This window comes from Balaenoptera borealis (assembly GCF_965194805.1).
Source record: "Balaenoptera borealis genome assembly, chromosome: 3".
In the NCBI taxonomy this organism is placed as follows: Eukaryota; Metazoa; Chordata; class Mammalia; order Artiodactyla; family Balaenopteridae; genus Balaenoptera; species Balaenoptera borealis.
Window position 1 is genome coordinate 157,464,516 of NC_138866.1, and position 24,794 is coordinate 157,489,309.

A 24,794-nucleotide genomic window follows, 5' to 3' on the forward strand; every position below is an offset into this window, starting at 1 on the left:
TTAATTCATGTCTCTCTAAGTCAAATATTGCCTTCATTAGACCCAGAGAAACACTTAGGGCTGAGTAATGATGGTTTGAAAAATAATGCAGTGTATTTATATAACACAACTTCCTCAGCCAGAAATTGTCTTCCTAAAGTCCAGATTCTTTAAGGGGGATGTTAACATGATGCTTTGCATTCCTTGGCACCAAATTCTTCACTGCCAACAGCCAATGTCAACCCAGGACATCTAGAGCAATTCATTTAAGTGGAACTTCATGAAAACAAAAAACAGCAAATTATTCACCATACTCAATAGAATACGAGCCATAGAGACATTAAAGGAACTTTGGTTCTATTTACTCAGAACTTCTCGATAATCAGGGATCACCTTTATCTACTGTTACTCAGGAACATTCTCTCCTGGTCAAGGCTCTGGGTCCCACTTAATTCTCAGACCCCATGAAAGTGAGAAGTCTACTTCTCCTTTCAAGGTTTTTATTCCAAAATGTAGCCTGTGCCAATAAATTTGTTCCAAGTATAGTCTGTATATCCGGTTGATTTATGCTAAACTGTGCTCCTCTCATGATACGTTCTGGAAGATTTGGGACATGGCTTATAGGAGTAACGCATCTCTCATCTGAGTGTGTGCCCTCTGTTCCTCTTGGAGGATTTGTTTTCTTCTTTCTGCTCTGGCAACGAGTGTGGGGTTTCAAGCTCATTTTTACTAGAAACCACTTTTTACCTAGAAGAGGAATTAAGAATGAGCCCTTTGTTTGAGTAACACTGTGACGTGTCCTATGTGATAACACCAGACTCTCTCTCTCTCTCTCTCTCTCACACACACACACACACACACACACACACACACCAGTACTATTCAAGAACACCGCTGTTTATTTCAAGCTCAATGTCATATGGGTTAAACACAATTATAAAGCATCTGAGACTTGATTATATTTACACTTTGGCTGACCAGATGTATAATGAGAACCATTCACTAGAGGACTCTACGTAACATTATTGCTTTAGCATTATAAAAGAGAGTTTCAACATAACCATGATGAATAACTACTTTTTTTAACAGGACAACACCATCTGTGCTGAGAAGCAGTCGACTTCTGAGTAAGGGAGATTTTTCAGCAAATTTGAAATTTAAGATTCTGAAATAAAATGCTGTTTGTCTACATTTACAAGTGACTGATGCTATGCATTTATTATAATAAATTCATGGCTGTGTAAGTTATTTCCTGCTAAGGGAAAATATTTTGTACAGATATATTATCTTATAAACGCTTAAGCAATAATGAGCCATTTCATTCTCAAAGCAAATCTGTTGGAGCATAAGATACAGAGTTCCATCGCCTCAGCCTTAAGCATTTCTGTTTGAATTTAACAGAGTATCCGTATTTTCACATCTTACAGAATGCATTGCACACATCTTTCTAGTCTCATTTGTACATATTTCCCTTGTGAAGAAAGAAATACTTTCTAGAGAAGTTTTAAAATGCAGGTTTTATTATTATTCAGGGATGGCGGGGCCAACAGGTCAGGAGACCCTGTCCTTGACAAGATGGTTTTCTCCTCACAGCTCCAAGAGGAGGGGGCAGGCCACACCAGCAGGGCCATGATGGGGGCACCAGGGTAGGTGGGGAGGCAGAGGGAGGGGGGGTACGTGCATGACAGCCAGACATGGAAGGGCAAGTAGGCTTAGGATTGGCTACTTTGAATAATTTCGGTGGGTTCTGACCAGAAGGGGCCAGTTGTCAGATACCTGGCCCTGGGTGACTAGGGCAGGGGGAGAGAGGCTGGGCATCTAAGAGCTCAAGAAAGGGGAGGTTTGGGGGTTGGGCTCTGAGTTGGTTGGTTTGCAGACAAAAGGCACAGTCCCAAGCAAATCCTTTCATACGTCTAGGAATCAGCTACGCTGGGGGGGTGCCTGGGGTGGTCATTTCTTCCAGATACCTAAAGCCCCATATGTCAAAGTATCGGGAAAAAACCATGCTTAACACAGTAAGGAAGAATGAGTATATGAATCAAAGCCGGTAAGGATCGCATCATTTCAGAGCCTTGGGGAATAAGGCTTCCAGAAGAAAGGAGGAAATGGAATTTTAGTGAATGGCAAATGGCAATGATACACAAGCCCACAGCCATGGAGGTACTGGAGGGGGAAACAGAACAAATTAGCAATTCAGGATAGTGAAAGTATTTGTATAATGCAGTTTAGAATCTCAGACTCTAGAACATTCATGTAGATTCATAATGAAGGTCAGTACATCAGAAGCCAGAAATATCAAATAGTAAGGAATAAAAAATTTCCTTTTCTATCACTGTCTCATAAAAATAAAAGAAGTAAAGGTAGGTCATGAATACAAGATGGTAACAAAATACCATCTGTTCAAATATAGATAACTCTGAAATTATGGTTTATTTTTAAGGGTTTGTTTATCAGAAATTAAATGCTGGGGAAGGACTTTTCTAGAATTGCCAGCTAGATTCATGTGACCCAGTGTCCAGGGTCCAGGATGAAGGGCCTGGCTGGGATGGAGGGTGGACAGGGTCCCTGGTGGGTGAGGGCCCGGCTCTGCTGTCAGGCTGTGTGGGTTCTAGTCTTGGCTCCTTCATTACTGTTGTGTGGCCACCTGAAAGTTTGTAGCCTCTCTGAGACTCAGCTTCCAAAGTGATAAAATGTGGGTCCTGAGATCCCTGCTTTATAAGAGGGTGATGAGGGATAAATAAATTGTTCAAATTGTTCAAACCAGTGTCTTGCACACAGCATGTGCTAAATAAACTTCAGCTCCACTTATATGGCAATAACACAATTCTAAAACCCCTGGGAGATTGCCTGTGTGTTTTTAACTGTCCATCAGGTGATTCTATCCTGTGATGAGCAGATTAACTAATGAAGAAAGGGCCATGGTGAAGGTTCCAAGGTCAGAGTGAAGGATGCTGCAAGATCTGAAACCAGAAAGAGGAGAGAAACCAGCAAATTTGTGCCCATGAGCCCAGCATTGCACACGTGATCTCATCCAATGGCTTGGTTACTGCTGATAAAATCTAAAAATCTCCAAGGACCCAAAAGGAAGAAACAAACAAACAGTGAAAGGTGGTCCCAGGGGTCTTATGGATGTTTTTGCCTAGATGTAAAGGCGCATTTTCTAGTTTTTGTTTTTGTTTTAATTGTTTTTTGACTGCATTGGGTCTTCATTGCTGCATGCAGGCTTTCTCTAGTTGCAGCGAGTGAGGGCTACTCTTCGTTGCGGTGCGCGGGCTTCTCATTGCGGAGGCTTCTCTTGTTGCGGAGCACGGGCTCTAGGTGCGCGGGCTTCAGTAGTTGTGGGGTGTGGGCTCAGTAGTTGTGGCTCATGGGCCTAGTTGCTCCGCGGCATGTGGGATCTTCCCGGACCAGGGCTCGAACCCGTGTCCCCTGCATTGGCAGGTGGACTCTTAACTGCTGTGCCACCAGGGAAGTCTCCATTTTCTAGTTTTTATGGAGAAGCAGAAGTGGTCACTTTCCAGGGAAGGAAATTCTGCTCATTTGTGAAGTCAAGACCACTTTCCGCTTTTCTGGGGACTGTGCAACCATGATGAATTGTCCCTCTTTGTTATCAATTTCTAACAATTACCTTTTTCCCTTTGTACCGTGAAGCACATTTTTTAACATTTTAATATCTCCAACTCAGGATCCATAGTACAACCAGAGGCCTTTTTATTTGCTTGTTTGCGGTCAGTACACAAAATAGTGCTTCATTGTAGAGCAGATGGAAGTTAAGATTCAGTGACATGCAATTTGACTGTTGTGACCCATAAATGAACAAAGCCAGTTTACAAAAATAAGAAACTGAAACTTCAGCCAAATTTCCTCAGAAAACTTGTATCGTGATGGGTTCAAAACATGCTATCATCCAGGGAAAAAGAGCAAAATAAGACTCACACTGCTTCCTTTCAAGTGTCTCTATCAATCCTAAGACACCCCAGGAATGTGGCACTGGGGAAAGGACAGACACACGGATCAATGGTAGAGCACAGAAATAGAGTTATATGGCCAATGGATTTTCAACAGAGGTGAAAAGGTGATTCAATGTAAATGGTGAGTCTTTTCAACAAACGGCTCTGAAACAGTGCAGCATATTCACTGCACATGAAAAGAAAAAAGGATAAAACTCAACCTTTACCTCACACCACATACAAAAATTTATTGTGAAATGGGGTTAGATAAAAAAATATCTTAGAGATGGCACCAAAAGCACAATCATAAAACTTCTTAAAAATTTATGAACTGAACCTCATCAAAAGTCAACAGCTTTGATCTTCAAGGTAAAGGCTGGAAGAAATTATATGTGAAACATATACCTGACACAGGACTTGTATCTACAGTTTATAAAGAGTTCTCACAATTCAATAATAAGAAAACAAACAACCCCATTGAAAAGTGGGCAAAAGATTTGAATAGACCCTTTGCTAAAGGTGATACACAGATGACAGATAAGCATATGAAAAGATGCTGAACACCATTGGTGGTTAGGGAGATGCAGTTTAAAACCAGTAGGAGGTACTTCTACACCCCCCCAGGAGGGCTAAAATGTCAAAGGCTGACTCTGCCAAGTGTTGGCGAGGGTGTGGAGCAACTGGAACTTCACACGCTACTGGCGGGGCTGTAAAATGGTAACATGGTGCGACCATTTCGACAACAATTTGGCAGTGTGTTTAAAAATTAAACATACACGTCCATATAACCCAATCATTCCCCTCCCAGGTAATGACCCAAAAGAAATGATAGCAGATTCCCACACAAAGCCTTGTACACCAGTGCTTACGGCGGCTTTATTTGTAACAACCAAAGCCTGGAAATAACCCCAACAGCCATCAACAAGTGATGTCCACACAATGGAAAACTGTTCAGTAAATAAAAAGGAAAGAGCTATGGATCCATGCTACAGCATGGTTGAATCTCAAAATCCTAATGCTCCATAAGAACAGCCAACAAAAATAAAGTACGTAACACATTATTTCATTTGTATACAATTCTAAAAAATGTAAATGAGTCTACAGTGACAGAAGGCAGCTCTTTCTGTGAGGTTGGTGGGGGTGAAGGAGAGAGGGCTCAGGGAAACTCTTGGGGTGATGGACACCCCATCATGTTCTTGACACACACAGGTCCGAACTCATGAATTCATGTTATCAATAAGTGCAGTTTACTGTGCTTCAGTGATGCCTCAGTGAAGCAGCAAGAGAGGAGAAAAGGACAAATGCTATCAGAACAGCAAAGAATCAAACACATTTTGTCCTTTTTAAGCCTCAAAAATATATGATAAGGCTTTACCTTCGAATTTGAAGGTAGACAGATTCATATAAAATACTGAGCTCAGAGGTACTTCCGTAAATCTTAGTGTCCTAAAAAAAAAAAAGAATAAATTCTGGGTTGGTTACTATTTATTTCAAATCCACACTACGTCTCAGGAAGTGCTTTGTATTGAAGGGAGAAACACCACGTTACCTAACGGGGACCCATTAATCCCTGACTGCGTGGGAAATAAATGGATTTCAAGTCTATTCGTTAGGGAAATTATTCATTCTCTTCTCATTTTTTATTGAGGTATAACTGATGCACAGCTATAAGAGGAATACATTCTGGGGATCTAATGTATAGCATGGTGACTGTAGTTAAAACTGTATTGTGCACTTGAAATTTGTTAAGAGGAGCATTTAAGTGTTCCTCTAATTTTTTAATCAGGGAATCTATATGACTGTCGAAAGGGCTGACTAAGTCTCCACATCCATGGTTCTGGGGCCGTCATGCGGAGAGGAAGAAGAGCCCAAACGTCAGAGGTTTGCATGTATCTCTGTTAGAGGAAGAACAGGGTAAAGATGGAAAAGGCTGTAGGGCATGGCAGTTGTCTAAAGCTTTGGGGTCTTCTATAAAAGCTTAGTGATGAAATTGCTTCTCACAATTTAATACGCATAAAATCACCTGGAGAATGAAGCCTTAGAATCCGCATCTCTAACAGGCCCCGGGAGTGTAGATTCCCAGGGCACAGACCACGCTTTGAGAAGCAAGGCAGTGAAGAGAGATGGAAACAAATTCCAAAGGATTTTTTTAAATATCTTGAGATAAATCCAAAGAAGAATGTAGTATTATATCACACACACACACACACACACACACACACACACACACACAGTTTCTCTGACTGCAGTGAAAAGCTTTGGCTAAGCTTAGATCTCAGTGTTCCCAGCCAGACCAAGCTGGGTGAGGAGACAGAATCTTGCCAACTCTCCAGAAACCAATGAAATCCTGTCTGCTTGGTCAGGATTTTACTTTCTCAATATTCAGTCATGGTACCACTTATATAAAGCTTATTTATTTGAAACTGATTTTCAGGTATGTATATATTCTCTAAATCCCAACTTGAACTAGGGAACAGGGTAAAGATGACGTGTCTAGATTCCTGTTATTCCCAACAATAGAGATGGAAATGCACACGCAACTCAGCTCCCATTCCAGAATGAAGGTTCAGGTCCAGCAGCACCTGGGGCACTGGGTCCCTGTGGGACGCTGAGCGAGTACAGCCCCGTCCTCAAAGAGCCTGGCCCTGAGCTGGACAAAGGCGCTTAGGATGAAGGGGCATTTTCCCCTGTGGACACGGATGCCACATCATCCTGCTCTGTGTCCTACTAAGTGGCCCTGTGGGGCCTGGTCCCAGCCTTCAAGGAGTAACAAGAAGACACCCAGCGGGAAAGAAGGGCGGGAGGGAGGAGGAGAGAGAAAGAGAACAGATGCACCATCTCCCACATCCGTGAGGGATTTCCAAATGATATTTTTAACAGATTTACTGAAATATCATGCACTGAAACCATGTTTTACAAACCATGAATCCCACAAAGAAAGGAGTCTTATGTGACTCACACCTCTGGAGTGTTTCACAAAACAGCAGTTTTCTTGCTAAATGTGATGCATTCATATATTTTCTATCTTCCTTCTTTGCATTAAAGGAAACACCGTGGTCGCCACCCCCCAAAGCTGATTCCATCGCCCAGACGCAGGGGTCCTACCACCTGCAGCGGACTTGCCAGCCCTTCCCTGTTGCCTGAAAAGAGGCCCCGAGTGTCCTGGCCTTGTGACCACAGGGACTGCAGCTCCAGCCTGTCTAAATGTTCTTCTTCCGCCCGTCCCAGCCTCTGGAATCTGCCCAGCACTGCCCCAGACAGACTCCTCCGAAGGGGTCCAGGGCAGGCGCACAGCTCCAGGGTTTGGCCATACAAGGAAGTCCTGGGCAGGGAGGGCGGGGGGGTGGCAGACAAGGCCTCCTTGGCAGTACACACCATCTTGCTCCGGTATGTTTTCCGGTGGAAAGTCAGAGGCCCTCACTGAGTGACACCTCTATCCCGCTTCTCCCCACCGAAAAGAGTAAAGGGAACCACAGGGTCTGGAGGGAGGAGAGGGTGCTGTATTAATTTCAGCACGTCACCGCCCAGTACTGCAGAGGTGACAGCCCGGGTCTGTCCTGGCCCCCAGGGTGAACAGCAGGGGTGTGGGGACAGCACTGACTCCACACCCCCAGCGCGAGGACCGTCTCTCCCGTCTCCAAGGTAACCCCAGGGGCAGCCCCCTGCCGTCTAGACGCTCAGGGTCCCTCCCCCAGCACCTGCCCAGCTGCCGGCCACTCTCCCCACCTGCTCTCCCCCCGCACCTGCGCTCTCCCCCCACCTGCCAGCTGCTTCTCCTCCAGCTCCCCCGATACCCTTCCTGGCCACCGCCCAGCAGAGCACCCACACAAAGCCTGGCTTTCTCCCCACTCATATTCTTCTTTCCCGTGGCCTCGGTCTAGAACATTCCCGGCCCTTACCTGTCCCTCTAGTCACAGGTCACATCACCACTCCTGGAAGCCGGTTTGAAGGCCCTAGGGATTCTGCTGAACGCTCCAACACGCTACCACACGTTGTGGTCGTCCTCCCTGAGCTGCGGACCCGGTGCTGGCTCGGCGACCGTGGCAGAGATGGGGCATCAAAGAGACAGCAGGTGAGTAGGAGGCGGAGGAGGCCAAGTCCCAGGAAAGGGGTGCAGGCCTGAGGCCGAGTCCTTGGGGAACGTCCCTGATCCTGGAAAACAGGCTATCACATGGCTGGGAACAGAACGCAGGGTGACAGCTCCCCCTGCTTCGCCTCCTGAAAGCTGGGGACGCAAAGGAAGCTTGTTTAATCTGCTGGTGTGCGTGTGTGTGTGTGTGTGTGTGTGCGCACGCGCACGTGTACCTTTGTCCACACACGCATATATAGCAATGCAGAGAACAAACATGCGTCAGGGAACAATTGACTTGAAGGAGCCTCAGGAATCCATAAACACAGTCTATTATCAGCCGCCTCCAGGGAAGACTTCCAGGAGCACGTTTCATGGGAAGAAATCTGAGGACTCATTTGCTAATAAAATTGGAGTCATTCCTGGACCATCACCAGGACATAGCTAATGAGATGTGAAAACAAGCTCCAGACACAGGGCCTCATTTTCAAAATGGAGAGTGAAGAGCAGAACAAGAACAGCCAGAGGATGGCATGTTCTAGAAGGAGAGCTGCAGCACCAGCTGTACCAGCCTCTCTCCAGAATGCTTGTGGTGCAGGGGAGGGTGGTCTGGATAATCGGCCCAGGGTCTTTGGGCAAGAGTGATGAATTGTTCTTCCCTCTCTCTCTCTCTCTCTCCCTCCCCACATTCTCCATTTCACATTTTGGTAGAAAATTCCCATCAGATAATCCATCATCCTTTGTACTCATTCCATTTATACAAACTGCCCCCTGGTCTGTACCCCAGCTCCTAATTCTTCTGCCCACCTGGGAAAGCCCACACTGCTCGTAAGAGGTCCTGTTGTATTATTTCTATGACTCCAAAACACTTGAATTTAAGAAAAAGTCTGTAAAACCCATTAACCAAAAAGTGGGACCTGACAGAGAATCTCAGCATTTCCTTATTTTTTATCTATTTTATTTGGTTCCAGGTGCCAGGAAGCTCACAGCCCAGCAAGCCCCCAGTATGGTAGCCACACTGAGTGATAATACACATGCATATTCCATTTCATCCCCTAAACTTTCCACTTGCATCTGACTCACCTTACTTTGGTTGTGTCCTTTATTTTTTTTGGTTGCTTGACTTAAAAAAAGAAAATCTGAGAATAAGTTTAAAAAGACAGTTTCTGAACCCTCCACTGAGGTCAAAATCTTGGAGACAGAGTGGAAGACCAGTAGTCAAGCAGCCTGAGACCAGCACCTCCTGCGCCAGAAGCGGACAGCCAGTTGGGGACAAAGGTTTCTGTGTGCGGCTCCAGTGGAGAGAGTCTGGGGAAGTATTAATAAATGTGTTCTAGCCAAAGAGGCCGAGGTCAGGTGAGGCAATGACAGAATGGGCTCATTCCTTGCCCACCTGGGGGCTGGGTGTGAGGCCCACAGGTTGGGGGAGTGAGAGCTGGGATCCATTCGATTCCCTCCGTAGGAGAATCTGAGACTCTGACCCACTGAGCAGGGCAGACCTTCATCCCCACATCCGCCCTGTGAGTGCTGGCATATTGAAGATGCTATTTTGAATATTGGTACTTAACCGAATCATCAGTAACCCCCAGAGCTAGAGAACTATCTTCATGCTTCTAGTGACCAGTTACATTGTCTCCAGAATAATTTTGTCTTCCTTGCTAATAGCAGTCCTCCTTCAGGCTGTTTCCTGCCCTACTTATTGGGTCTAAACTCCAAGCCCACAGGTATTCTGAGTGAATCAGAACATGTCAGGGCAAGGTGCATCCTAGAAGGGGCTTCAAGTCCCGTGAAACAGTAATTCTGAGTTAGAATATGTTAAACACCATGGAACAGATTGCATGGGACTAACCAGAGTTTCCCAAATGTTCTTTCTTCCAGAATCTCTGGGACACAGGACACAGGAGGCACCACCCAGCATAATGAAAATTAAAACAAAAAAATTTGGATGCAGGAGAAACCTTGAGATTCATGCTTATTATCTGGCATTTTATTCTCCACAGAGCAAGTCTAAATGCTAAGGTTCTCATTGTAACTGTGAGGAAAGGAGACCCAACGCTTTCTAAAGAGCATGAACCCACGAACAGAAATCATTCCTGAAATGCTTGACCTTCTCTTCATTTACATTCACCATCATTATTTGTGTTCTATTTTAATGTTAATTCATGTAAAATCACAACCAAAAAACAAACAAAAAAATCCAGCCCACAGAGAGTTTTAGGAGGAGGTATTAGGAAATAGCACCATAGAGTTTAGAAAGATATCAACAAGAAGCAACCGAGTAATTGGTTTCAAAAGCTGTTTTATTGACTGGTTGTTTGGACAGACAGTTGGTGACATTCAGAAGTTTCAGAGAAGCTGTAGTAGAGGAAAGAGGACTTCAGGGAGTCTGAGGGAGTGGGAAAGATGTGGAAGGGGGGGAGTGGCAATTTTAAACATTTTTGGTGGTTATCGTAGCACAGAAGCAGGACGGTAGCTTGAGTGAGGAGCAAACTTAAGGAATGTTGTGATTTCGCTTTCTCTCTCTGGCTCTGTCTGTCTGTCTCTGTGTCTCTCTGTCTCTGTCTGTCTGTCTGTCTCTGTCTCTCTCCCCCCATCTCTCATCTCTCTGTCTTCGCTGTGCAAACTCTCTCCACCTGATGATCCAGTGACCCCAGAAACGGTCCTTCTCATGGGCTCTGGCACTAAAGTCTGAGGTGGGAGTGCCTGGAGGGCCTTCATCCTATGGCCCTCGGTGACCTGGACAGAGGAAAGGAGAGAGCCCCCTAAGTGACCTGGAGAGCAGCTCCAGTGACCGGCTGCCCTCAGGGCCCTGGGGGATGAGGGAGGGGCAGGGCCATGGACTCCAGGGCAGAAGGGACTCAGATCACCTCACATGACAAAAAGATCAGCCCCGACTGCTGCAGAAATGCCTCATGATTGCTGAAATATGGCTCTAAGTGAATGGCCTATGCTGGTGAAAAGGTTTTATAGACGAAAGAATAGTCTGCTCCTAAAGAGGATCAAAGGACCACGTCATCAGTGGAGAGACAGCTGGAGCTCTTAAAGCGATGCTTTCCAAACAGCATCACAGGGGAGGGGAGGGGTGTTTCCCCCAGACTCAGGACTAAGACCCCAGTGCTTCCCCGGGAACGGGCCCCCGGTCCCCATCTGGCCTGAGCTCGGCTTGGGCTCTGAGATAAGACAAGGTCCCAATGGTGAACGGTGAGCAGCCAGAGGGAGGCCGCTTGGGAGGACTCAGCTTTCCGCCGCTTGGACCTGTGACCAAGCTCCATCCTCTGTCCTTGGCTGTGGCCTGGTCAGTCACCAGACTCATGAGTTCCCTACACTGTATGCAACACGCCGGGGCTTGTGTGTGTGTATATATGCACATTCGGGTAGAGGAAGACATCTGTGGCTTACATGGGAATCTTAGAAGTTTTACACCCAAAAACGTTCAAAACTTCTGCTACATGCTGGCATTGCCAATCACACACGCATGGTCCACGTGTGCCCGTCTGCGAACTGAAAAAGCACTATTGTTTATAGCTTTGGTTTCGGATATTTCAGCATGTTTGCCCTTGAATGCTGGCCATGAAGCGCTTCGATTCTGATACAGAAGTAAGGGAGCTTTGAGAACTTGTCACTACAAATTCAAACGTGTAAATGCCATCAGGGACACAGGACTCTGTATAGACCATATGCAAATTGGTATTCAGATTTAGCATCTCACAACTAAAACATAGAATGAACATATTTAACCAGAGTGTATGTACTAGTCAGGCTCCTCCAAAGAAGCAGAACCAGTTTGATATATATATATATATATATATATACACACATGGGGAGAGAGAAGGAGGACAAATTCACCCTTCCTCAGGCCCTCAGGGGGTTGGCTGGGCCTCACACCTCCACATCAGGGAGGGCATCTGCTTCACTCAGTTCACTGATTCAAATGTTAATCTCATTGGAAACATCCTCACCATCCCCTCCAGAGACAATGTTTTGCCAGCTATGTGGGCACCCGTGATCCAGCCAAGATGACACGTAATATTAACCATCACGTGGCACACTGCTAAAATCATCATAATTTCCTTTCCTAACTGGGAAATTCCTGTATAACTCATTTTTCAACAGACAGCCATCTCTCCTATCCTCTGTTTTCTGAAATAACCGCAATTACGGAAGTTCCTCTGAAAGAACAGGTCAGTTTCTTCTGCCTTATCAGCACCTGTGCTCTCCTGTTACGAGAGAAGTGTTGGAATTTTGAGGAAGTCTCCATTAATCAACTTTCACCAACACAGGAGAAGGAAATAGTTGTGCTGTGAGAGGGTCCAGTTCACATCATTAATGACATTTCCTGGAGGGGTTAAAACTTTTAATGGCCACGTACTTTGCAGAAATAATGAGACGGGCTTTCTTTCCATTTTCTTTGGAAAGTGTTTAAATATTGACTTTCATTGGTTCAGGACGACATGATTCTGCGTCAGGGTCTTGGAGGGCATCCAACTCTTTTATATATAATTTAAAGTGTAGCTGCTAGATATATAGCAGAATTATTTCTCAGTTTGGACAAAGACACTGAAAGACAACTGGCGGACGGGGGGAGTTGAAGGCAGCGTTTCCTTGTTTAGAAAGTGGTTGCATTTGTTCTTGGGCTTTGTAAAGTCTAGGGAAGAAGGCCAGGGAAGATGAGGCACCAGGAAAAGGGAAGATGGTTATGGAGCTGTGGTTGTAGATTAGCTCAAAGTCAGCTCAGGGCTTGGGACGGAAGGAAACTGCCAAGATGAGGGATCAGATGAGACTTCGGACCCCGGCCGATACCTTGTTGCAGCTTCTGAGACAAGGAGCAGAGAGTCCAGCAAAGCCCTGGGATGATATTCCTGTGATGTAAATGGGTGCTCATATAAGCCACAAAAGCTTGGGGTAATTTTTTAGGCGGCAATGGAGAACTAAGGCACGTGGCATGTCCTGCTGGAGGTAAGCTGTACCCTCCACATGCCCTGCAATTCTCCCTCTTGTATCAGAGAAGCCTCTTCTAAGGCCAAAGTTAAAACAAACAAACAAACAACCCCACCACCAGCTGAAGAACTACTAAAATGCATGTACTGCAAAAGAAAAAGAAGGGAGAGATGGCCATGTCTTTCCGTAGTTGCTGCAGCCGTCTGTATTTTACACCCTGATAGACTGAGCGATGGGTCAGAGCTCATGGGCCTAACTGGAAAGAATAAGGAATTACCTGTCTGAACCACAATGCTGCCTAAAGAGACCTCAGCTTTTGCAAAACAGACATAACCTTGGCGGTCTGACAACTCTAAATTTTATTGTTTTTAATGAAGTATAATATTTTATTCCAAAAACAATACTTGTTCATTGGAGAAAAAGACAATACCTATAATAATAAGAAGAAAGGAAATTAAAATATCTAAATTTATTTACATCTAAATTTACGCTCGTGCATGTGCGCGCGTGCACATACACACACACAGAACACACACACACACACACACACACAGAGGTTCATGGTATTTCTGACACTGCTTCTTCATTTATCAATATATCCTGAATATACTTCCATGTAAATGGATATTTATCTTCATAACCATACCAGCAATAGAAAACTACTTATATATTTGTATCAAAATTTACTTAACCCATTGTTTGGACTCTTAGTTTGTATCTATTGTTTCCTATATGACAGACAACTCGATGACAAATGGCCAATCCTCTAAATTACAAAAATATCAATTTTATAAGAAGATAAAGGCCTTTTGGCTAAAATAAAATTCAGTGTGTACCAACTTTGGAAAGTGTAGAATGCCCTACAAAGGGATGGATGATTCTACAGCACAAATCCTGGGCCGGGGACACCTCTGGGCGGAGCTGCACAGCCTGGCTCCGCCCTCCTGCGCCGGGGAGAGTGAAGGGCACCCCGGGGACACCTTTAAGATGCCCAGTATCTTCTCAGCATCACTCGCTCAGGCTCAACCCGTTAGAACAGGTGCTCTCGGGTTCTGCAGTCATCAGAATGCGTTGGAACTTGTTAAAAATACACCTTTTCTGGCAGCACTCCCAGAAACTGGACTTCCGTGGTTCTGGTGGAGAGGGAAAAACCAGGCCAGGCGACTCAGATGACCACGGGTGTTTAGAAGTTGCTCCATTACCTCCGGCCCGGGGCAGAGATCAGATCTCTGGCCTTGTCCACAGCAGGTATTTGTTTATTTACTGCAATAAATTTTTGATGCTCAGAGGGATGAACAGGAGGATGAGGCAAGAAAGAGCCCGGTTTAAGCGCGCACCCCCTCCCCCTCCTCCGTCCAGTGTGGCCCGGAGTAAACAGCTGGCAGCCGACCACAGGCTGCTCCGGGTGGATGGGACAGACTTGACTTAACCTGTTTTCCCTCTGTATCCACCTGACGCACATCCGTTGCGCATGTAGTAGGGGATACTGTGCCGTCCCCACCAGGAACTGCTGATGCGGCCGCTTGTGAAACTCTTTCCTGGGGATGACCCTACCCCAAGCTCAGCGCTGTGTGCGCCGCAAGACCGCGCCCGGAGAAGCATCCGTCCGCACATCCGCGGCTGGAAACCAGCCTAGATTAAGCTCCCGGAAGAGCCGGCTCCTTGTTCATCCATCACCCAACGGACTGGACGTGAGCGCCTCAGTCCCGGAGCTCCCAGCGGAGCTGCGAGCATCTGGCTGGCGACACAGGACACCGCGGTTTCCTTCGCAAGCACTCGGGTCTTATCGCCCCGCCAGGACTTTCCTGCCCTTCTCCCGCCCCTTCCATTCTCAGCGCCCGGCCTGGCGCCAGGTGTCGCCAGGGTGCCCGCGCGTCCTCTACGGCCACGTTCCTTCTCCTCGTGCGGCCAGAGCCTCTCTGGGGACGGAACCGGCGCTTCGTCGTCGCCAGCCAGCGACGCCCACGTTCGCCCACCGACTGGAGGATACGCTGGTGTGTCCTTCCTCCCTCACCTCAGGCCTGAGGAAAAGCTGGGGTGCCCCCGGCTCCGAACGCCGCCCCCAGAAGGAATCTTGCGGGAACGGGCGTGCGCCTGCGACGGTTCGGTCCCCGCAACTGCCGCGGGCCCGGCGCTCCCACCTGCGGCGCTCCGCACCCCCGCCCCAGTTTACTGCGCTCCCCGCGCGTGATGCTGCCACGCTCCCACAACTACGGTGATCCAGCCCACCTGTAGCGCCCCGCCTTCCCCCTACTCCCCCCACCTGCTGCGCTCCCCAGAGATGCTCCCACCCAGCTGCTGTGCTTTCCCCCTACCTGTCGCGCTTCCCCCCTCGATGATCCTCCCACCTTCGTTGCACACCCTCCTAGGGTGCTTTCCCCTCCCCCACCAGGGATGCTCCGCCCACCTGCGGTGATTTCCCCACCCACCTGCGGTGCTTCTCCTTCCCTCTGAGGTGCTTCCGGCTCGTAACGCTCCTCCCACCTGCGATGCAACCCCCCCAAGTGGTGCTCCCTGCGGGCCAACCTCCCTCGCCCGCGCGGCTCCCTGAAAGCTGGCGCCCCCGGTCCCGCCTGCCCCGCCGCGCCCGCGCCCCTGAGCCCGCCCTTGGCCGCCCATTGGCGCGCGCCGCGCGGGCGGGGCCGGCGGTTCCAGTGGCGGCGGCGCGGGAGGGGCGCAGTGCCTGCCGAGCACCCTCCCGAGCGCGATCTCCGGCCTGCTCGCCATGGGCGACCACGACGTCTCCCCGAACCCCAAGGGCTCCTTCCGAAAGTTCCTGGAGCAACTCTCCGGGGCCGGCAAAGCCATAGGCGTGCTGACCAGCGGCGGGGATGCCCAAGGTGCGCCACCGCCTCCTCGGGTCTCGGGCCGGAGGCGAAGGGTGGGGACTAGGGAGAAGGGATGTGGGGGTAACCGGGAGAAAGGATGGGTGTACCGGGGAGAAAGGATGGGGGTGCCTGGGAGAAAGGATGGGGGTACCGGGAAAAAGGGATGGGGAGCAGGGACCAGAGAGAAAGGATGAGGCTCCAGGGAGAAGAGATGGGGGAAGCAGAGAGAAGAGAGGAGGAGAGCGGGTACCGGGGATAAGAGAAGGGTGGGGGAGAAGCCCCGCGCCCAGGAACCTCGGGGGTACCTTCCTGTGGCGGGAGCGGGTGCGGGCCGTGCAGCCTCAGGAGTCACTGCGGAGTCGGGGCGGGGGAGGGTGGGAGGGAGGGATATGGCAGTAGGATCCCTTACCAGGAAGGTCAGTTTTCCGCCTCCACGTTTATTTTTTAAATTGCGACTGGCTACGGGGTCGCCTGGACCGCGCTCGGAGGTCATTTGTCTTCCGAGTCGTAGGATGAAGCCAGACGCCCCTCCAAAGCTTGGCTACAGCGCGGCCACTTCCGATGCCGCGGCTGCCTCCCCAGCTCCGTCACCCACTCCCCACCCCCAATGTCGTGGAAAAAACCGCTGGGTCCCTGCGACGCGTCAGCAGCCTCGCGACCCCCGCGCGGCGCGGGCGGCGTCCCCGCTGCTGTCCGGCGGGACGCGGCGGGGGACGCACGGGGGTCCCTGCCCGGGGTTGCCCGGCGGCCCGGCACCACCTCGCGTTTCCGCTGGGAGATTTTAAAAACGGTTCTTCTCCGCTCTCATCTCCTGTCCCCTTCCGGCTCGTCACCAAACTGAAAGCTGAAATGGGTCACTGGGCCCTCCCCGCCAGCCTCCCCTGGATGGGAAGGAACAGGAAGCGGGGACTCCGGGGCGTCACCAGCCCCGCGAGTGCGGACTCCAGCAGCCGCCCCCCACCCCCCAAGCGTGGAAGCTGATTTCGGGGAGAAGGGGACCCAGGCTCGGTGCCCGCGGACGCACGAAGAGAATATTTCAATGTAAAGCGATGGTGACACAGAAGTGCCCCGGGCCCCTAGCGCTGGGCGCACATGGGGGCGCAGGGGTTCCCAGACGCTGGGGTTTCCTGATCCCGGTGAATCCCTGGGTGGGGTGAGCCAACCGCTAGAAAGTAGCAGGGCTGTGCTCAGGCGGCTGCGTCCTTGGAGCCTGAGGATCGCAGGCCGGAGACGCCTCTCGAGCTAGGTTTTGGTTTTTATTTTACCTTCTTCCTCCTGTCCCGGATGAGTTGAAAGGCCCTGATGCCTCAGTTTCACCACACTCGGTGCAGGGATGCTTAAGTGTTGGGTCCGGCGCCCTCGCCTGCCACCCGCCCTGCCCGTGACCTTCCCTTCGCCCTTGAGCCGGGCGGGGCCTGGGGGGGGTGCGGCAGGTGGGGCGCTGAGGCGCAGCCCCGCCCGCCGCGGGCGCGTACGTGATGCCTGGCCAGTCACCGCCCGTGCGCCCCGCGCCCTCGACCCTGGGCACCCCGCCTGCGGCGGGCAGGAGGCGTGGGGGTCCCCGGCGCGTGGGTCCCTTGGAGGCCCCTCCCTGTCCTATTGAAGGTGGCGCTCGCGACATCAGTCACTGTCGCAGCCCCACAAGCCTGCCTTTGCGTCAGCGCGAGGCAGGGCTGGTCTAATTTGGTATTCTAGTAAAGTGGCCCCTGGTATAAACATTGAAGAGAGAAAATGTTGTGATATAAACAAGGCTGGGGTTGGGGAAGTGGCAGAGTGAAATAGATGACGTCGTCCAAGTTACTTAAATGATGTTACGGATGGGGTCTGGCGGCGTCGCGGTGGGACTGAGAGAGGCTTCCCCGTCAAAGGGCTTCAAAAGCACGTGCCTCTGGAGACGTGGGCTAGCCCAAATTAGGAAGCATCTTGAGTGACTCTTACCCCGGGCTTGGAAAGAGAATAAATTGTTGGCACAGGAAAAGGAACTGGTCTCTTTTTAACCCTCCAGGCTTCAAGGTCAGAGTTTCAAGGTCATTTTAGAATTAAGGTGCTCCGTCTGTTGAAAAAAATATAGGTCATTCTTTTGAGTTCTTGTCCAAAAGTCTGCTCAACTACCTGGTAGCTGGTGCAAAGGCAATTGAGGTAATGATGCAATAGACAGAACCAGCATTTTTTCTGCTACTGATACTTACCTGCTACTTATCTCTGCAGCTTGTGAGCAGTTATGAATAATAGAGGTCAGTAAGTCCACACCTCTTCTTGTCAGTGGAAAAGATACTTTGGAATCAAAATTATATGAGAACGTGGCTTGGTCAGTGTATTGTCAGGTTAATGGGAGATCGCCTGATGCTCTGAACTGGCACATCTGGGCGGTCCCTGGAGAGCCCACCACGGCCAGGCGTCTGGGCATTTTTCCTCAGGCAGAGCTGAGGCTGTAGTCTCCATTTCTTATTGGACTTCATGCCAAGAGACACCTCTTTTGATCCTACCTGAGACCTGACTGAACAGTTGAATGCATTTCTTTCCAAGAAAGTTCACCTTAAGATGTGCACCCAGGGGCTGGTCTCGGCAGGCAGCAGCAGACTTACAGCCCCTTGGAAGAGGTTATTCCTAGAGATGCTGTTTGTTATACCCCTATCCTTTTACCATCTTATCTTGACTCTAAATGGTATCAGTGCTTGATTTTCCCTGAGAGAAGAGAGTTTTGCTCACAGCTAAAGACCAAGGAGAATAATCACAAGTCTTAATTTCAGGATAGTTTTCTAATCAGATGTGAAATTATGGTAAAATTCCATGTTGAGATGACCATAGCTTCTAGTTATTGAGCTCACTTGATGTTCTAGGAGCTTTATGGTTCTTATCTCCAGGCCTGATTACCTGGCTCCAAGACACACACATCTTCATTTCAGAGGTGGGGAGAGAGGCTCAAGGGGAGAGAAGTAACCTCATTAAGGTGGCAGGCTCATAGGTGGCCCATGGTAGGATTTAAATGAAGTTCTGTGAGGTCTCAACCCCAAACACTTTTCAGTAAGCCCTGCTTTTACGGTTGCAACAACTAATTAATACTCAGAGGAGCAAAGCCTGGTTTGCTCAAAATTATGCAGATGATTTTTTTTCATAACACCAGAATTTTATTTGGTAAGGCGGGTGGCATTTTCTTTCCATTTTGCAGATTAAAAAATCAAGAAGTATTTAAATAATTTGCCCCAAATCAAATATTTTTTTCTCAAATTAGAGACAGAAAAACTTAAAATTTTTTAAAAACTCAAGTGGAATTTAAGATTGTGCTTTACAAATTACATTGGAAAACAGGACCACTGTGTGAAATTCCTCATACTAAAAATACATAAACTATTTAATTGGTATAAAATGCCTTAATGATTTCTTCACTAAGTTAATGAAGAGGTAAATTATAATCATCTAAAACAAATAGTGAACCTAAAATTTCAGATAGATATTTAAACATGAGACAATAGCCACCCTACTTATTAGTCAAAAGAAATGGAAGGTATTACATAGATTATACAGATGATTTTTTTTTTTTATACAGATGATTTTTACACAGCTTTGATAACAGAAAATGCGTTTGTACAGTAAGAGCATTGGGGTGGCTAAACTGATGTAACACCTGTTACCAAAGTGATGAAATGCTTGTTTTCCAGTGGAATTTGTATAATATGATTATTGAACAAAATGAAAATCCCCCAGCTATATTCCTGAATCCCCCAGCCCTGGCCATTAAGGAAGACTATTTCTAAGACTAATTATTGTTTTTTTTCATTCTTTGGGTTGCTTCCATTGTCACAAGGAATGTCTGCAAGTTTAAACTGATTTTCACTTTAACTAAAAATAAGTTCCAGGTCAGTGGACAGACTTACCACGACTAGGTACTCACCCCCAAGCAACATTATGTCACATGCCAAAAATGACTCATTGTCTTAGACACAAATTGAGGGCTTCTGGAGGGCCATGTGCAGCTGAGAATGCAGAGAAATGGACCCAGAGGGTAGACTGAACAGGAAAGCTGAGTCCTTTTTGGCCTGTGGCAAAGTAAGCATGAAGACATTGTTCGCAGAAAGCTCACATAGATGGAGTCTGTATAAGCCTTTCCACTAATAGGAAGAATTAGCCATAAAAAAGAATGAAATAATGCCATTTGCAGCAACATGGATGGACCTAGAGAGTATCATACTAAGTACAGTAAGTCAGACAGAGAAAGACAAATATTATATGATATCACTCATATGTGGAATCTAATTTTTTTTAAAAAATGACATAAATGAACTTATTTGCAAAACAGAAACAGACTCAGATTTCGAAAACAAACGTATGGTGACCAAAGGGGAAACGTGGAGGCGGGGGGAGGGATAAATTAGGAGTTTGGGATTAACACACTACTATATATAAAATAGACAACCAACAGGAACCTGCTGTATAGCACAGGGAACTCTACTCAATACTCTGTAATAACCTATACGGGAAAAAGAATCTGAAAAAGAATGGATATATGTATATGTATAACTGATACACTTTCTGTACACCTGAAACTAACACAACATTGTAAATCAACTATACTCCAATAAATTAAAAAAAAAAAAAGAGTGACTAACATCGAGTGACCATTTGCTTAGCAGTAGGCACTAATGCTTCCACGCAGTGGCTCATCTGTTTCACGCACGAGCAAGTGAGCTTTGAGATGAACTGGCCAGGCCATGTGGCTGCAGTGAGAAGGGGTGGCCCAGGACATATGTCCATTCACCAGGGTGTGCCCCAGCACAGTACGGGGCACTCGGCAGGTACCCAGATGTTTGCTGAATGTCTCCCTCCTGGGATCTCACCGAGTGTGGACCACTTCCTTCTGCAAAATGGTGGGCGACTAGATGTTCTGGCTGTCTTTTCTCATGAAGTCTTTTTTTTTAATATGCTTTTTTAAAATTAATTAATTTATTTATTATTTATTTTTGGTTGCATTGGGTCTTTGTTGCTGTGCGTGGGCTTTCTCTAGTTGCAGCAAGCAGGGGCTACTCTTCGTTACGGTGCGTGGGCTTCTCATTGTGGTGGCTTCTCTTGTTGTGGAGCACAGGCTCTGAGTGCGTGGGCTTCAATGGTTGTGACGCTCGGGCTTTGTTGCTCTGTGGCATGTGGGATCTTCCCGGACCAGGGCTCGAACCCGTGTCCCCTGCATTGGCAGGTGGGTTTTTAACCACTGCGCCACCAGGGAAGCCCTCTCATGAAGTCATTTTGACGAATTAAACCTTCACTCATCAAAAGCACTCTTTTTTTTTTTTTGGCCCCGCCGAGTGGCTTGCGGGATCTCAGTTCCCCGACCAGGGATTGAACCCGGGCCAGGGCAGTGAAAGCCTGGAATCCTAACCACTAGGCCACCAGGGAACTCCCACACAAAAGCACTCTTTTATCTGCAGAGCTGTATCTGGGAACAACTAATGTCTCAAGATTAGAACTTAAAAACCGTCCTCAGAAATGTGCAGTACTAGTCAACCAAAGCTGGGTGCTGGTTGGTTCTCCCCTGAACACGTGTTTCTTGAACACAGCATCTGAGCCCTGCTTGGGTGGGTTCCTTCCATGCCCACCCAAAACTCTGAGGACCTGAGAGCCCAGTAAGATGAGAACAGTGGGCATCTCACCTCACACAGCTCTGGGGCCCTTCCTGCCCTGGCTCTGAGCACTTATATTCTGTAATGAGATCTTTCCCACTGACAGTGTAATCAGTAATTTAGCAAAACTTATTGGGTCCAGGAGGCCGTGCGCTAGAATGCTAGTGTTCACCCCATGGGTACCGTGGAAAATCCATGCAATTGCACCCTTTTCTAGGAGTGCAAATACTGTTGTGTGACACACTCAGATGACCTTTAGAAACTAGACATTTTGTCATCTTGCCAAAAAAGCATGTTTTCCCCCTCGGTTCCAGAAAACTGAAAGCTTTGATACAGGACTCAAACCTTTTATCCGGGAGAATTGGGGCTGTTTGAACACGGATCTGATGGGGTGCCAGAAGCAGTTACAGTAGAAATATGGGGATAGGGTAGTGACATGTTACAGGCAGACATAAGGGCACAGATGTATACCCGCCATGATTGCAATCATGTTGGAAGGTGTCTTTGGGTAAAGAACAGATGGCTTTATGTTAAGAAAATAGCTGAGTCACCTTTTCGAGTTATTCTTTGCAGCAAGCTCTGTATGGTGGTGTATTTTATTTGTGAGAAAGCATCTTCCGGGGCCCCAGTTTCCTCCCACCCTCTCTTCCGCATGTCTTCACCACCACACGCTTAGGGTGTTGGGAATCACAGCCGTTGTGCTGTCAGGGCAAGAGACAGCACAAGCTGGCCAAGCGGCGTCCTGAGCATGAAGGGATTTCCTTACAGGGTCCGGCTCTGGTCTCCATTCCTGGTGGGACAGGGCCTGCGATTGTTGGTTTGCAACACGAAGTGGAATCACGCAATCCCTGTCTTCTCCCCCCTCTTTTTTTCTCCCCTTCCCCTTCTCCCCCTTCCCCTCCCCCTAAGACAACCTTGAGTCTCAAGCAGGACCTGCTGGAGAGAAAAGGCAGCACTACTCAGGCCCAGGGAGGCCCTGCTGCCCCCGAGGGCCCTCAGCCTCCTTCTTTATCCTGGATGCAGACAGCTGCCCGAGGGTCTGGCTGAGATGCAGATTCTGATTCTGTGGGTCCAGGGAAGGCCTGACAATCACACCCGCAGCGACGGGTCCCTGTGGTCGGCCGAGGACCTCGCTGGAGTCCTGGGTCCAGGAGGCAGTTCAGACCATCTGATGTTTCCTGTGATGGTTTTCTGGTGAGGATTCTGATGGGGAGATCAGTGAATGGAGGCCCCTTTTGTAAAGGTGTGAGCAAGTGGTCGGGCAGGGTTCTTTTGATTACAAGTGTTGAAGGGTGGCCAGGGGGACCTCGAACTGCCATCCCTCCTTATTTTTTCAGCTCTGGTCGATATTCTCAGGTTTTGTTTTCTTTCTCGTTAAATCGTCCCCCAGATGAGTGACAGCCTCCTCGGCCAGCCTTAGGCTGATGGTGGAGCCCCTTCTCCCAGGGACGGCCCCCCCCACCCCGCCACGGGAGGGGGAAGGGGTGACCAGCAGGAAGTAGCCAGGAGCAGGCAGGGCTGGGAGAGAGCGGCTGGGCCAGTGTGGGGGGCGGGGACGAGGCCAGGAGGGGCCACGGGGAGGACTTTGGATTTACCTCGTGTGACCTGAAAGCCACCTGGGTGCCAGCTGCCTCTGATGAGGGCGGCTTTGTGGAGAGAGGAGGGGAGGGGTGGGGAGGGGCCCCAGTGTCCTGAGGAGCAGGGCTGGGCCGTGGAGGGTGGGTTGGGGGTGGGCTGTGTCAGTGGAGCCTCAGGCTGGAGCTGGTCCACGCAGCAGGAAGAAAGGCCGAGCGAGGAGCCCAGGTGGGGACAGGCAGGTTGGCAGAAGGACATTCTTGACACAATGTTCATACCAATGAATAGTGGGAAAACCAGCGGAAAATCGTCACAGGGAATGAGCTGCATTAGGATCCCGAGTGGGATATGCATCGCTTCACGCTGGTAGGTGTGGCAAGATAGACACACGTTGTTGGGGGTTAAAAGCAGGTTCAAGATCGAGGGAAATGGCAGAGACGAGGCTTACGTGTGATTGTGTAATTTTAAACTGGTCACCACGTTTGGAAATGTAACAGAAACAGGTGAAATTAATTTAAGCCTCTGTTTTATTCAGTCCAATGTTTCAACCCATTGTCAATACAAAGGTTGTTAATAAGCTGTTTCACATTCTTTTTTCCATCTTGAGCCTTTCAAATCCAGCGTGCGTCTGACCCAGTGCGTGTTGGTGTAGTCGGTGGGGAACCCAGTGGACGGGGGTCTAGAGGGAGGGGTGTGTGAGGCGCTCAGGTTCAGACGGTCCCTCCTGCGTGTTCATGTCACAGTCAGGGGCCACGCAGGGGACCTCTGGCAGCGGTCTGGTGCCCGCAGTGGCCCTGGGCCTGCCGTAGTCCTCCTTCCCAGACGTCCAGATGGCCACTTGGCCAGCCTCCGTCACCGTCTTCCATTCTCTCCCAAAGGGCGCGTCTCAAGGCAGCTGCTCCAGCTCCCCACCGACGGCTGCTGCTCTCTGCACACCCCCATGGCAGCCCCCAGCCCTGCTCTGCTTTCCTTCTTTCTCCTCCGCCTCTGGGTGAAATGTGTGTGTTTGTTGTGTGTTGTTTACCGGCTGCAACAAGCCCCACCAGGCCCACGACCTTCCCCTCTTTTGTCACTGCATCTCCCGGCAGTACCGGCAGAGAGAAGACACCCCATCCGTGTGTCCTGGATGGACGGACGGATGAATAAATGAATGATTGGACCCGCTCAGAGATTTATGTCACTGACATCTAAGACAAGACTTGGTGATTTGGACCCTGCAGGATGATGAGAAACCCCCGGTTGGTAACTGATTCACAGGGGATCCAGCATCCTGACACTTTCTCCTGAGGACGTTTTTCCCCTCCCACACCTGAGTTATTAAACAAGGAAGCTTTATGGAGAACGTCAGTAGCAAGAGCAAGATAAGGTGCGCTTTAAGTTTGTTTTCTGACCTATGCTAACATCCTCGCTTTGGTACAAAGGTGAAAACTCCATATAGTCAGGGAGAAACCAGTAAGAGGATTAAGCACCAGATCTTATTTTTCAAAAGGGAATTTAAATATTGAAATTAGTCAGAGAGTGGTTATGAGCACTGAGAAATATGCAGGGGAAGCAGCTCAACACGGTCCTAAAGGGCTAAGTAAGGAGGTTTATTAGACTCTTCAGACCACATAAGAAGTAAAACAAAGCCCCAGTTATTTCATTGGAATCAACACAGTCCTTGTTTCTTACAAATTACTTGAAGTTTAAGTTTTATCGGAGGGACTTCCCTGGTGGCGCAGTGATTAAGAATCCGCCTGCGAGGACAGGAATAAAGACACAGACATAGAGAATGGACTTGAGGACACGGGGAGGGGGAAGGGTAAGCTGGGATGAAGTGAGAGAGTGGCATGGACATATATAC

At 48.6% G+C, this 24,794-nt stretch overlaps 1 protein-coding gene and 2 long non-coding RNA genes across 9 annotated transcripts in view; 2 read left to right on the forward strand and 1 right to left on the reverse strand.

Annotated features, from left to right (window-relative positions):
* Nucleotides 1-9,955, forward strand: part of LOC309625957 — a 50,967-nt gene extending 41,012 nt beyond the window's left edge. For 4 of the 7 annotated variants that reach the window (XR_014242822.1, XR_014242823.1, XR_014242827.1 and 1 more), the window contains 3 exons: nucleotides 6,975-7,571; nucleotides 7,841-8,001; nucleotides 8,970-9,955. This is a non-coding gene — a long non-coding RNA (uncharacterized lncRNA). The remainder of the gene's footprint in view (nucleotides 1-6,974; nucleotides 7,572-7,840; nucleotides 8,002-8,969) is intronic. The other 3 variants (XR_014242824.1, XR_014242825.1, XR_014242826.1) reach the window with 3 other exon arrangements.
* A 325-nt stretch (nucleotides 9,956-10,280) lies between these two features.
* On the reverse strand, nucleotides 10,281-22,989 carry LOC309625971. Its single transcript, XR_014242855.1, has 2 exons — nucleotides 17,030-22,989; nucleotides 10,281-14,199 (listed from the first exon to the last, which is right to left on the reverse strand). It is a non-coding gene; the product is annotated as an uncharacterized lncRNA (long non-coding RNA).
* PFKP (phosphofructokinase, platelet) overlaps nucleotides 15,578-24,794 on the forward strand; it is a 72,854-nt gene continuing 63,637 nt past the window's right edge. Inside the window, exon 1 of the mRNA XM_082386043.1 lies at nucleotides 15,578-15,776. Coding sequence (XP_082242169.1) covers nucleotides 15,662-15,776 — 115 coding nt within the window. The 5' untranslated portion in view covers nucleotides 15,578-15,661. The remainder of the gene's footprint in view (nucleotides 15,777-24,794) is intronic.